The sequence below is a fragment of the Corythoichthys intestinalis genome, chromosome 13 (assembly GCF_030265065.1).
Source record: "Corythoichthys intestinalis isolate RoL2023-P3 chromosome 13, ASM3026506v1, whole genome shotgun sequence".
NCBI classification, from domain to species: Eukaryota; Metazoa; Chordata; class Actinopteri; order Syngnathiformes; family Syngnathidae; genus Corythoichthys; species Corythoichthys intestinalis.
Window position 1 is genome coordinate 43,014,677 of NC_080407.1, and position 14,139 is coordinate 43,028,815.

Genomic DNA, 14,139 nt, shown 5'->3' on the forward strand with positions numbered 1-14,139 from the left:
CAGAGTTAATTATTTGACGTGAGACGCGGCCCTCCTGCGTCAATACTACTACCGGTAGCTAGGATCAGGCCGGAAGTCACTCATGTAAAACGGTGGATCCGGTCGATTTTCAAACTAATATGCAATTGTAACCAACTTTTTGAGTCCATCAGATCTCTTGAGTGGTAGGTCGGGGCACAGTTGACTTGTCTTTGTTGATTTACTGCTGTGTTCTCTGCTGTAATAATAACCAACACGGCCGAGTGTTCAATACAAAACCCTCCTACCACAACAAAACTAATATTTACATAGGAACTAAAGTTATACAACATAAAATATACAATATAAATGAATACTACATCACATTTGTAAAATCTAAACACATAATTAACAATAGCCCATTTAAATAAAATTGAAATGAGCTAAAACACCTGTAACTAATAATAATAAGAATAATACACACATCCTGCTTACACAATTAAATGTATTAATTTCAGTGTGGTGCTTTAACTTGAGAAAATCCACCTACAAAGCTTTTGAAAACCGAAAAAAAGTGATTCATTGAGGCATTTCATTTGTAAAATACATGTTAAAATCTTTGTCATTGGGATTGCTTTTCTCTTTAGCACAGGACTTCTTTTTTCTTCTTTCTTTCAGAAAGAAAGCTGACCAATACGCGGGGTCTGAAAGGCAGATTGCTGTTGGATTATCTTTAAATACCCGCTACTTTTTGAGCAGAATTCTAGCTTTGTATAAGCTAATGTTCCTATTGTTGAAAGCACAAAAGTGTGTAAACAACTAGCACATTTATATTTTGCATTTTGTTTTCTTACTGTACCAAAAATGAACCGAACCGTGACCTCAAATCCGATCGTTTTTTTTGCTCCCGATCCAATCCCGATCGCTTTAGTTTGAGTATCTGCCAATCCCGATATTTCCCGATCCGATTGCTTTTTTTTGCTCCTGATTCAATTCCAATCATTCCCGATAATTTTTCCCGATCATATACATTTTGGCAATGCATTAAGAAAAAAAATGAATAAAACTAGGACGAATATATACATTCAACATAAGTACTGTATTTGGTTATTATGACAAGGAATCCTCAAGATGGCATTTACATTATTAACATTCTGTGAGAGGGATCCACGGATAGAAAGACTAGTAATTCTTAAAGGATAAATGTGACTTTGTATATTGTGACTAAATATTGCCATCTAGTGTATTTGTTGAGCTTTCAGTAAATGATACTGGAGCCATTTAACTTCTGCCCAAATGCATGATGGGAAGTGCAACCATGACTGTGCGCAGTGGTACCAATTGATATATCTTCTCTGCGTTGGGAAATAATATAGGTTGTTAAGACAAAGATCAATTACTACCTTTCTTCCTCAAATTGCTTCCCACGATATTTTTAATCGTAGGGAGAGGGATTGTAAGGCTTTAGCCAATTAAAAAAAGGCTCCAAAGGCTGCCAAAATTCATTTTACGCTGCCTTATAGCTCTATATATAGGTAAAACGGCGCCTTTGTAGATTGAACGCGACAATGCGTGAGTGGGTCGTGCAGCGCATGCGTTAATTGCGTTAAATATTTTAATGTGATACATTTTTAGGAAAAATTAATTACCGCCGTTAACGAGATAAATTTGATACCTTAAGCCTAAACTAAAGACTCTGGATGAGCGTAACATATTATGTCTGTAACGTTAAATACAATTAGAAAATGATTTGATTAAAAAAATATATATACAGTGTACCGTAAAATCCGGACTATAAGCCGCTACTTTTTTCCCTCACTCAGTATCCTGCGGCTTATAGTCCAGGGCGGCTTATTTGTTGATTTATTTGGGTTAATAGGTAACACTTTATTCAAGAGCGGCGTCATAAGACCGTCATAATTATAACACTATCAAGGGCATTAATGAATGCTTATGACAGATGTCATTGTCATCCGGCAAACTATGTCACTAACTCCGTTTATGTCCAGCTCGGATCTTTTAAATCTATTCAAAAGTGAGATAATTTGCCGATGACACAAAATGACATCTGTCATAAGGATTCATTAATCCTCATGGCAATGTCATGTCATAATTATGACAGTCTTATGGCACGACTGTCAAATAAATGTTACCAAATACCATAACTAGCAATTAATGAAACAACTGAACAGCAACTGAAGAAATAATTGGCACATAACATGAATTTTGATTGGTTTTTACATCTGTAGCGCTGCAATGCATGCTAGGAGGCATGTTGGACAACAACAGTTTTGACGGCAGGTGGCAGCAGAGGTTGACTGTCTCTCCAAGGGAGCAGTGATGTCCAAATGAAGCTTCTTGAAGCAATGGTGGTTCATTTGATCTTATGACCGTCATAATTATGACATCACACTATCATGGGCATTACTGAATGCTTATGACAGATGTCATTAAGTGTCATCCGGCAAACTATGTCACTATCTCCATTTATGTTCAGCTCGCATCTTTTACATCCATTCAAAAGTGAGATAATTTGCTGGATAGCACTAAATGAAATCTGGTATAAGCATTCATTAATTGTCATAACAGTGTCATGTCATAATTATGATTGTCTAATGACAGTTTTATGGGGCCACTTTCAAATAAAGAGTTACCAAATACCATCTCTAGCAATAACTGAAACAGTAACTGAAGAAATAATTTGCAGAGAACATGAATTTTGATTGTTATTTACATCTGTAGTGCTGCAATACATGCTAAGAGGCATGTTGGACGACAACAGTGCTGACAGCAGGTGGAGCAGTGATGGGCAAATTAAGCTTCTCAAAGCAATGAAGCTTTTCAGCCCATTGGTTCAAAGCTTCATGGTGGTTCATTTGGTCTTATGACAGTCTTACGGTGCTGCTGTCAAATTAAGTGTTACCGGTTACTATCTTTTGGTGTAAATATTCCATAATACAATGAGGAGTGCTGCGGCTTATAGTCCAGTGCGGCTTATCTGTGAACAAATGTTGTTTTTGTGTCGAATTTGGTGGGTGCGGCTTATAGTCAGGTGCGCCTTATAGTCCAGAAATTATGGTATATTAAAAATAGGCATGTCCGATATTTTTTTGCCGATTCCGATACTTTGAAAATGACGTGATCGGACCCGATGCCGGTCGATCGGGACATCTCTAGTTACACCCCTAATGATCTTTCATTAGAGCTTGTTGTATCTAAAGATGCACTGATACCGATACTGGTATCGGTAGGGGGCGCCGATCCAGCCCGAAATGGTGGTATCGGTATCGGCGAGTACCAACAAAGACAGCGCCGATACCATTTACTGGTCCATTATGATAACATTTGACCACAGCCTTTTTTTTCCCTCCAGGCGCTCACTAAACTCTGTCTCTTGTGTTGTGTGATGACATGTGAACATCAAGCAGCTATCGCTATTGGCCTGCTCCAGACCAATGAGAGCGGGCCAATAGCCACTCCTAACCAATGACAATGTAGCTTTTTCATATGGAGGAAACACAAACCAGGAGTAATGGCGGCGGCCGGGAAGTATTTCAAAATAGAAATCCTGTCGATTAAAATCAATGACTGCATGCAAGATTTGCGGGCTGAAAGTTTCGAGATGTGGAGTTAAATTGGCGAATTTCAATACCTGATAAAACATTTGAAGACGAAATGTGAACGAACACAACGAGTTTGAGCCTGCAAGAGAAGGAGTGGTATCAAGAGGAAGGGCGCTGGACCGGAGCAACAAACTCTGGTCAGTTCACTACGTCTACTTTACTTTTATTGTGTTTCACTGAAAGAAATGCCGCAGTAATTTGGGAACTGTTTCCAAAGTATGGTTGCCACCTTTCAGAAATAGAAATAAAGGACTCCCGCCTCCCGAAAAAAGTAGGATAATAGAGAGACTGGATGCTGTGGTCAATTATTATTACTTATAATTGTTAGCGTCCGCAAATGCGGAAACAAGGTGGGAACTCGAGGCAGACAACAAGCGGGGGATATGTACAAGGCTTAATGATTGCAAACAAAAAATAACACGCGATCGCGGGATAGAAGAAATAACAAAAGGAGTCCGTGACAGCAGGTCGACGGAGCTCAATACTACAAACTCGAAGGTTTACTATGACGATAGGCAGCGAGCCAAAAAGCCAAAATAAAAACACTCAAATACCTGCACAGGGTATAGGGTTACAAACGAGAGCAGCACACTAACAGAAAAAACACAATGCAGGGGCGTAACAAGCAAATGTAGCGAGACTATAGCGCGAGATGTCAAATGGCGATCAGCTTAAATGCTGCGCTGATGAGCCTGCATTGGATTCAGGTGCGACGTCAGGAAAGCCCCCATGACCAGCCCAGCAACAAGGCACAATCTAACCAGCAGCAGAATGTGACAATAATATCATGAAAGTTGCGCTGTTTGGCCTTTGAGAGGTTTAAAAAGGTTTATTTAGTTCATTCTGAGTTTATTATTATGAATTCATTTTGACTTTCTTACTGTTAGGCTAGCATTATACATGTTTTATTAATTTCATGAATGTAGCACTATTTTGGCCTTTGAGAGCCAAAGGTTTATTCAACTATTGTCTACTAGGGTTTAGTAGACTATTCACTTAGTACTAGCCTTTTTTCTATTTTGCAAAGGTAAGCAACAGCCTGACAAAGCCTTGATAGCAATGATTTCACAATCAATTATGTAGCTCTTTGGGGGAAAAAAAAAAAGTAAGTTTTACATCTTTTTGTGCTGTCCAACAGCGAACTCTTGTGGTCGCTTTGCAACATGGTTTATTGTTTTCTTTCCAGTTCATTATGGCTGCACGACGTCTCGGGCTGATAATGTTGTGCTTATATGATCCTTGGACAAGATTTGCCCGTAAGTATGGTTATTGTAAAGAATGTACATAATATGTTAGTAAGCGAAATGTTATATTTTTTGTATGAGACGTTTTTTGTTTGTGTTTAGTGAACATGTATAGCGTGCTAAGCTAACGTTGTTGCTAATGCAATGCTTGTGTACTTTTTTTTTGTAGTTTTACAACGGTCTAAAGAGACAATGGTTTGAGGCCATTTTATTAATAAATCAGATGAAAAAGGAAGGAGTCTAATTATTAAGGTGTCCTTCACTAGCTGTCTAGCTTTGGAAAAAGTAGACGCTTCGGAGTGAGGACAGCATAGACAGATTTAAATGACAGTAGGGTGAAATGCCCACTACAGTCCTTTTGTACCGTATGTTGAATGTATATATCCATCTTGTGTCTTATCTTTCCATTCCAACAATTTATTTTACAGAATACATATATAATTTACAGAAAAATATGGCATATTTTATGGATGGTTTGAATTGCGATTAATTAATTTTTAAGCTGTAATTAACTCGATTAAAAATTTTAATCGTTTGACAGCCCTAATATATATAAAAACGGGGTGGTATCGGTATGGTATCGGCCGATACTGCACAGCCAGGTATCGGTATCGGGGCCAAAAAATGGTATCGGTGCAACACTAGTTGTATCACGATTTGTGTCAGGTCTCCAATCTTGGACACTTCAAGCTCAAGCGAGTCAACTTCGAGTCTGTTTTTTATACCTTCAAGTCGACAAATTTGCGACCCAAGTCCGAGTCATTGTGACTCGAGTCCAATTGTCCGAAGAATATTGAGAAGGTTTGAAGTCGTAATGATGGGAATCCGTCAGCAGGGGATGCTAGAGTTCAATCACGAGAATGATTTTTTTTTTTTCTTCACTTGAATCCATTTTATTTCATCAAATATTTACAAGAGCGATAATTTTCTTTTTGTTTTACAGCGTGACCTCTGTTTTGCTCTTAGTTTCTTTTGTCTTTGCTTCTTCCTCATCCTCCTCATCTAGCTGGAGACTCCCGGAGGAGAACCTCATCCGGGCCGGCGGCGGTCTTCCGAGCGCGGGAGGCGGGCAGTAATACGGGTAGAAGACTTCGGGCTCGGAGTCACTGAAGCTACCTGTGTGGCGATGGGGGAGCGGGAGGTAGGTGGGCCTGGAGGGGCGCGTTAAATGAGGGTAATAGCCAAGGGGGCGGAATTCAGACGAGGGGAGGTGAAATTTGACATCGGCTTGGCGAGGGATTCCCGGGAGGAAGTTGCAGTCGTCGCTGTAATGGCCCGCCTCTGTACGGCTGATTAACCTCGTCCCATTGTAGCCCCCCGCCATCCCGCCCCGGCCCGGCGGGTAAAAAGACGCTCGTCCGTCCCACCTTCTCGCCTGCGGCAAACAATCTAGAGACGCGGCGCAGTCCGAGAAGTACGGGAACGTAGGCAGCACCGGGTGGTACCGGTAGGCGGGATTGTTGGGATACAGAAGGACCAGCTGCTGCGTGGCGTCCGGTCGAGGGTTGAGCCGGCGGCGCGGGCGGTTGCCGTAGATTCCTGGGGCTCGTTCCTTCGCGTCCACAGACGGCGGTCGTACCTGGGGCGAGAGGGGCGTGACCCGAGCGAGGCTACGACACCTCGGGCCGACGTACGGGCGGCCACGCTCCTGGCTCTGAGGCGCCGAGGCACAAGTTGACCTAGGTAAGGCGTCTTCATACTGCCGGGTAAAACGCATTACCAGTTGTAACAATCCCAAATATGAACCTTTTCTATGTTGTGCGCTTACTTGTTTGGAGACATCTGTGAGGAGATCGGGAGAAGATTGGCATGGACGGGGAGTGCTGAACAGAGATACAGGTGCGAGAACATGCAATTTTTTGTTAATTTTGAAGAAAACGATGCACAAAAAGTTCAATACAGAGGAAGGTTTTTAAAGTGATCCTCTTACTTAAATACACGTAGGCTCTAATGAACCACAATTGTTCTCTTGTACTAAAATATGTTGTTAGAAACACATAAAATGTTAAATCAATGGCAATATTTTTAATATTTAGTACATATTTTGACCGTTAGTTGGCGCCATGGTTTGCGGGCTCGCAGTGATGACGTCATTGGGATCTTTCCAAATGTGTAGCGTGTTCAACAATTGCTTATTGCTGCTTTTGGATGCAATTTCCAGTCAAATGGAAACAAAGGGAGAGAAGTGAGTGGTCAAGGTGGAATTATTATTTTTAGTGAATAAATGTGCATAAGTGGAAGCTTCTCCCCCTTTTTGGTCCCTGTATGCACGCATCCTACCCACCACGCGTTACAACTAGCACCTGAACATTTTTCCTGGATCCTCAGTCAAGTAAGAGATCCGTCTATTTTCTGGATCCGACGGCAATATTGGTTTCGGATCTGTCCATTTTTTTGGTTCGTCGGTCCCACAGCGGCTTTTCGGATCAGTCTATTCTGTGGAATCAACGGCCTGATCGGGGCTGCGACATTGCCATGGGATTGGTCTAATTCCTGGATCTTCAAGTGAGTAAAAAACGCGGATTTGGATTACGATTGATATCTTTTATGTTGACTATTCTTCGTGGGAGTTTTCCCCAAATCATACTAAATAATTAAAGCACTATGGCTCAGGACAGTGACTCTGACGTGGACCTTACAACAATGTTGGAGCTCGTCAGGGAACGCGTCTTTGTGTACTGCTGAGCTCCCGAGTGAAGAGTGGTCAAGGTGGAAATATTATTTTTTGTGAATAAATGTGCATAAGTAGAAGCTTCTCTCCTTTTTGGTACTTTTATACACGTATCCTAGCTACTACGCGTTACAATGTACAAGACATGGATTACACATGATGCTGCCACCACCATGTTTGACAGTGGGGATGGAGTGTTCAGGGTGATGAGCTGTGTTGCTTTTACGCCAAACATATCGTTTTGCATTGTGGCCAAAAAGTTCAATTTTGGTTTCATCTGACCAGAGCACCTTCTTCCACATGTTTGGTGTGTCTCCCAGGTGGCTTGTGGCAAACTTTAAACGAGATTTTTTATGGATATCTTTGAGAAATGGCTTTCTTGCCACTCTTCCATAAAGGCCAGATTTGTGCAGTGTACGACTGATTGTTGTCCTATGGACAGACTCTCCCACCTCAGCTGTAGATCTCTGCAGTTCATCCAGAGTGATCATGGGCCTTTTGGCTGCATCTCTGACCAGTTTTCTCCTTGTTTGAGAAGAAAGTTTGGAAGGACGGCCGGGTCTTGGTAGATTTGCAGTGGTCTGATGCTCCTTCCATTTCAATATGATGGCTTGCACAGTGCTCCTTGAGATGTTTAAAGCTTGGGAAATCTTTTTGTATCCAAATCCGGCTTTAAACTTCTCCACAACAGTATCTCGGACCTGCCTGGTGTGTTCCTTGGTTTTCAAAAATTCTCTCTGCACTTTAAACAGAACCCTGAGACTATCACAGAGCAGGTGCATTTATACGGAGACTTGATTACACACAGGTGGATTCTATTTATCATCATCGGTCATTTAGGACAACATTGGATCATTCAGAGATCCTCACTGAACTTCTGGAGTGAGTTTGCTGCACTGAAAGTAAAGGGGCCGAATAATATTGCACGCCCCACTTTTCAGTTTTTTATTTGTTAAAAAATTTTAAATTATCCAATAAATGTTGTTCCACTTCACGATTGTGTCCCACTTGTTGTTGATTCTTAACAAAAAAATTAATTTTCATATCTTTATGCTTGAAGCCTGAAATGTGGCGAAAGGTTGCAAGATTCAAGGGGGCCGAATACTTTTGCAAGGCACTGTATATTGAAAACGCAATATGCTTACCTTGAAAATCTGCTAATAAAACCGGAGTTCCCAACAGCACTATCTCGCATCACCAGTTTTGCCCAACTTTTGTCTTATCAGGTATTTGCTGCAAGCATTTTTCCCTGAAGCTCGTCTTGTGAACGACCGACAGTGCTGTCCTGCTCTTCACTTTTCAGATCTGGTTCAAATAGGAAGGGTAGAACTGACGACATGTTAGGAAAGCTAACGAGTGACACGCTGGAATTTCGGCAACGGGACGCACTGCGACGTAACAAGAATGGCGACCTATCACTTAAAATAATTTTACAAATTTTATTAAAACAAAAACATTAAGAGGGGTTTGAATATCAAATTATTATAACTCATACTAAGATTTATCTTTTAAGAATTACTTGTCTTAAAAATAGAGAATCCCTTTAAAAGCTCGTCCAGTCAAACAATTAGCACAATGCCATCTTGTTCCCTCCTTCGTTCACCTGTCAAATGGCCAAGATTTCTTATCGGTCGATTCCAAACATTCCAGCAGCTGCTTCTGCGTACGCCCGCTGCCCACAGTTGAAAAAAAACAAACACCACCGAATCAGGTCTAAATATTCAAACTCAATTGCTTCCGTTGATCATTCATTGCTAGCCCTTCCAGCTTAGACGGATTGGATGTCTTCACCTGTATCTAAAGCTGGAGCCTTTAGACAAGAGCGGCGTCTTCCGATGCACCACCTTGGGCTCTTCGTCGAGTCGAAAGAAGGCATGATATTCCACGCAAGTTTTCCAGAAGGCCTTGCACACGTCCCGAGTGGCCATGTAGAACTCCAGCGTGTCCTTGCGAGACGGCTGGGTGGGATGCAAAGGACAAAATGTCAAAGTAGTAATATGTAAGGTTTGTGGCCAAAAATGCGACCAGGATGAAAATATTGAAGCGCACAACTAAAGATGTCCCGATCGATCGGGTCCGATCACGTCATTTTCAAAGTATCGGAATCGGCAAAAAAATATCGGACATGCCCTTTTTTAATATATATGTATTTTTTTAATTAAATCGTTTTCTAATTGTATTTAACGTTACAGACAAAATGTCTTACATTCATCCAGAGTTAGTTTTGGCTTAAAGTAGGGCTATCAAATTTATCGCGTAAACGGCGGTAGTTAATTTTAAAAAAATTAATCACGTTTAAATATTTATTGCAATTAACGCATGCGCTGCATGACTCACTCACGCATTGTCGCGTTTAATCTATAATGGTGCCGTTTTACCTATATATATATATGGAGCTAACATGCAGTGTAAAATGAGTCGAGAGAATTTTGGCAGTCTTTGGAGCCTTGTCTTAATTGGCTAAAGCCTTAAAATCCCTCCTTTAACAATTAGAAATATCGTGGGAAGCAATGTGGGTAAGAACGGTAGTGGTTGATCATTTCACTAGAGCTGAAACGAATACTCGAGTAACTCGAGTTTAAAAACTGATCCGAGTAATTTTATTCACCTCGAGTAATCGTTTATTTTGACAGCTCTAAGCATCACGTTTCGCTCGGACTACTTTTAATGCGGGACAACGCGCTGACGTCACGTGCGTAGAGGAAGAAGCAATAAAAAAATATAAAAAACATTTCCGCAGCCAACAGCCGCTCCAAACTACGCCGACGTTGCTAAAAACTAGCCCGCATGATGTTAAGTTGGTAGCAGGTAGCATCTGATGAGTCTCATAGAGATCACATGTGTGTTGAACTAGATGCGAAATGACAGACTCGACCGCGTCTGGGCAGCGTTAATAAACAGCCGCCCTCTTAAAGCAGTAGAGCGCTAAGCGCTAATAAAGAGCGCTAAGTTCTAATAAATAAGATTAACGTTACTGTCTGAGTCACTAGCTCACGTAACGTTAGCCCTGCGGAGGGCTAGGTTTCTATTAATTTTGACCACTTTCGATGCGTGGCTAACGTGTCTTACATACAGGCTTTAACATAACATAGCTTTGTGGAGTGATAAGGGTCTAAAATAAAAACTCAATAATGCTAACTATCAATTTTAGCTTAGTAGTCAATGCTGAATAAAACACCAAGTAGCACTGGTCCCTAATGTGCTCCAATACAGCCTGTATCATACATTTATTTTGAACACTGCTAAAACTCAAACTCCTATCAGGACTTACAGTTTAGAGTAGCGTAAAACTTAACTAGAACTTAAAAATGGCTCGACACAAATAGAAATTCAATTGAAACACGTGGGGAAAAATCTTAACTTTTAAGTGATGTGTGTTATCAAGCGTAATGGCATTTTTAGGTGTATATATATATGTTTTTTTTTTTAAATAAGATCTAAAGGTTTTTTGAGTGAAAGCAGTGAATTTGTCTTTTTTTTTAATTCTAGTTACATCTGAGATGCAATTGTTGGCTGTTTTCAACAATATACATCGAAAATAAAGACATTGATTGACTGAAAATGGTTCAAGATTAGATGAAATGTCTTTTTTTCTCATGTATATATATAGTTGCTCTTCACCTAAAAATATATTTGTTTTATCCGATTACTCGATTAATCGATAGAATTTTCAGTCGATTACTAAAATATTCGATAGCTGCAGCCCTACATTTCACCCTATGTTACTTCCCAACGCAGAGCAGATATATCAATTGGTGCCACTACGCACAGTCATGGTTGCACTTCCCATCATGCATTTGGGCAGAACAGTTAAATGGCTGCAGTATCATTTACTGAAAGTTCAACAAATACAATAGATGGCAATATTTAGTCACAATATACAAAGTCACATTTATCCTTTAATAATTACAAGTCTATCTATCCGTGGATCCCTCTCACAGAAAGAATGTTAATAATGTAAATGCCATCTTGAGGATTTATTGTCATAATAAACAAAAACAGTACTTATGTGCTGTATGTTGAATGTATATATTCGTCCGAGTTTTATTCATTTTCTTAATGCATTGCCAAAATGTATATGATCGGGAAAAATTATCGGAAATGATTGGAATTGAATCGGGAGCAAAAAAAAGCAATCGGATCGGGAAATATCGGGATCGGCAGATACTCAAACTAAAACGATCGGATCGGGAGCAAAAAACATGATCAGAACAACCCTACGCCAACGTCTCTTTCCGACCACTTCAGCCTGCCAGATAAAAGCTTCTCAAGGTGCATTATCATACCAATGTTGCATTTCAATGAAAAACTAGGCCTGCAAGCAGGACTGAACGGGCATCGGACATCACGCAACTCGGACAGCACGCAGGTCAGGGTGGTGGCAGATCGTCTCCTGCGAACCTAACTTTCTCGGAACTCGTTTCTTCTTTGGGATTACAAATACATTCACACACCTAGGTGAAAAAGCCCCTTTTGATGACAGGCCTACAAAAAAGGAAGCGGTACTGAGCTGTGCAGCCAAGCCCATATTCAAGAGTGCCAAATTTTGTGGGTCTATAAACTGCCTAAATCCCTGATAAAATCTGCTTCCTTTTAATGGCGAGCAAAGGGTCGTCACGGCAACAGACAGACGTGTGGACATGGGCCTTAAATTGTAGTATTACAAAACATCTTAAAACTACAGCGACTAACCTGAAAAGAACTGGACATGTATAAGTAAAATGAGAGACTTTCTGTTGCCACTAGTTGGCACTACAGAGTTGATGCAAATGACCCCTACAGGACACTTCAGGGTACGACTCTCACCAAGCACGGGAAGTTTGGCGCAAATATGTTGTATGTCAGCCAAGTTATGACTGTTCAGAATTTGTGGCGAGACGGTATGGCGACGGTCATTTTCACTTTCCTGTTTGGACCCCTCCACTTCAACGAAACCTCAATATTTTTCATCAGGCACCTGAACACATGTCTTAAGGCTTCCCTGAAACAAGTTTGAGGTCAATAGATTGTTTTCCCTTGGTGGAGGAGCCTGTCTTGTAAAAAAGGGCATTTCCTGTTCCCACTAGGGGGTGCCAGGCCTAATGTGAGATATCTCAATGCAGTCGTGTTCAGGCTGGGATACCTCACATACATGCCAAATATGAAAAAGATTGAACGAGTTATTAGTCATTTTCTGAATTTGGCGTTTTGCCCCAAAAATGGCCGACTTTGGCACCCCACCCAGGTCAGGCCAGTGAATGAAAACACAGTTTTGAGAACTTAAGATCTCATGTCTCATGAACATTCTCACTAATTTTGAAGAGGATCCAACTAACACTCTAGGCACCAAGGTCTCAAATGTGCACCCTGTTAATCGATAAAAAATTCACATTCTATCCAAACTACCCGATTTCCTTTTGGGTTTGGAATATGAGTGCAAGAGACATTTTGAAGCAATTTTGCACAATGTATCGACTACGTTTTTCAACGTTCTACGTTGAAAAAATCTAAATGGAGAGGCCTTTTTCAAAAATTCAAAGGGGCGCCACTGAGCCATTTTGTTACATTTTTCTGGAACGTTGCAAAATAATCGAAAATTACGCGAAGCCGCACGTATGCACGAGTTTTCGAGCATGTTCAGGCCTCGAAATTGGCCATTTTCATTTGCCGAGGAGAAGAAATAATAACAATCCTCTGCATTACATCAGGGCTCTCGCACACTTAGTGCTCGGGCCCTAATTAAAACATGCCATTTCTGGAGAAAGTGCATAGGTTGCTTTGCTGCGTAGGTCCGTAGTACTTGTTAAATATTGCTCCTTTAAAACGTGCAGCACCCGAAGAATAGCGACCGAGAAGCAACTCTTTACCCCGACGGTGGCGTGGAGCTTGATGAGGAAATGTTTGCGCTTGAAGCTCAGTTTGCGAATCTTGGCCCAGTTGAATGCGTTGATCTTGGTGTTCCCCTGTGCAAAAACAAGCCAAAGTTGGACCGGAAAGTGCAAGTGAGTGGACGAGCCAATCCGTACCTGAAAAACCAGCACGCCTGAATGTGTCACCGCCAAATTTATTCGCTTGCCTTCGCCGTCGCTGGCCGACTGTGGCCTGATGCCGTACATGTCCAATTTCCTGGCCAACTCTAGGAGGTGGACATCGGACTCGGCAGGTGACGAGCCTCTGTTAAGGCATTTATTTGGAGGGAGGTGAAAGTAACACTACGCTGCCATTTTAGCTGAAATGTTGACCTTCCGCACCTGTGTCTCTTGTGGAATCGGAGGATCTTATGGTCCAGGTATTCCTGGTTGGGGACGTACTGCTTTGTTTCCAGGTGCTGATAGTCCAGCTCCTCATCGTAGTCCCCAAGTTCTGCTGTAAGAATACCAGACAATTGCATGAGTCACTGATGCGACTCACAAGTAAATCCATAGTCTTGCCTGTTGTGGTCGAGTCATGAGATTGTCGAGGCACGAGATTATGTCGTGTCAAGTTAAGTCGTGTCACGGGGTCGAGTCGCGGGGTCACGTCGAGACGAGTCGCGGGGTCAAGTCACGGGGGCACGTCGAGACGAGTCACGGGGGCATGCCGAGACGAGTCACGGGGACACGTCGAGACGAGTCACGGGGTCGAGTCACGGGGACACGCCGGGTCGAGTCACGGGGTTTACGCT

The 14,139-nt window shown here is 41.6% G+C and overlaps 1 protein-coding gene across 1 annotated transcript in view; it reads right to left on the bottom strand.

Moving 5' to 3' along the window:
- Window positions 1–5,639: 5,639 nt before the first annotated feature.
- LOC130927922 (FERM domain-containing protein 7-like) overlaps window positions 5,640–14,139 on the bottom strand; it is a 62,402-nt gene continuing 53,902 nt past the window's right edge. The window contains exons 7-13 of the mRNA XM_057854060.1: window positions 13,727–13,841; window positions 13,502–13,649; window positions 13,343–13,438; window positions 9,288–9,454; window positions 9,100–9,168; window positions 6,594–6,648; window positions 5,640–6,524 (exon numbers count right to left, since the gene is read on the bottom strand). Coding sequence (XP_057710043.1) covers window positions 5,763–6,524; window positions 6,594–6,648; window positions 9,100–9,168; window positions 9,288–9,454; window positions 13,343–13,438; window positions 13,502–13,649; window positions 13,727–13,841 — 1,412 coding nt within the window. The 3' untranslated portion in view covers window positions 5,640–5,762. The remainder of the gene's footprint in view (window positions 6,525–6,593; window positions 6,649–9,099; window positions 9,169–9,287; window positions 9,455–13,342; window positions 13,439–13,501; window positions 13,650–13,726; window positions 13,842–14,139) is intronic.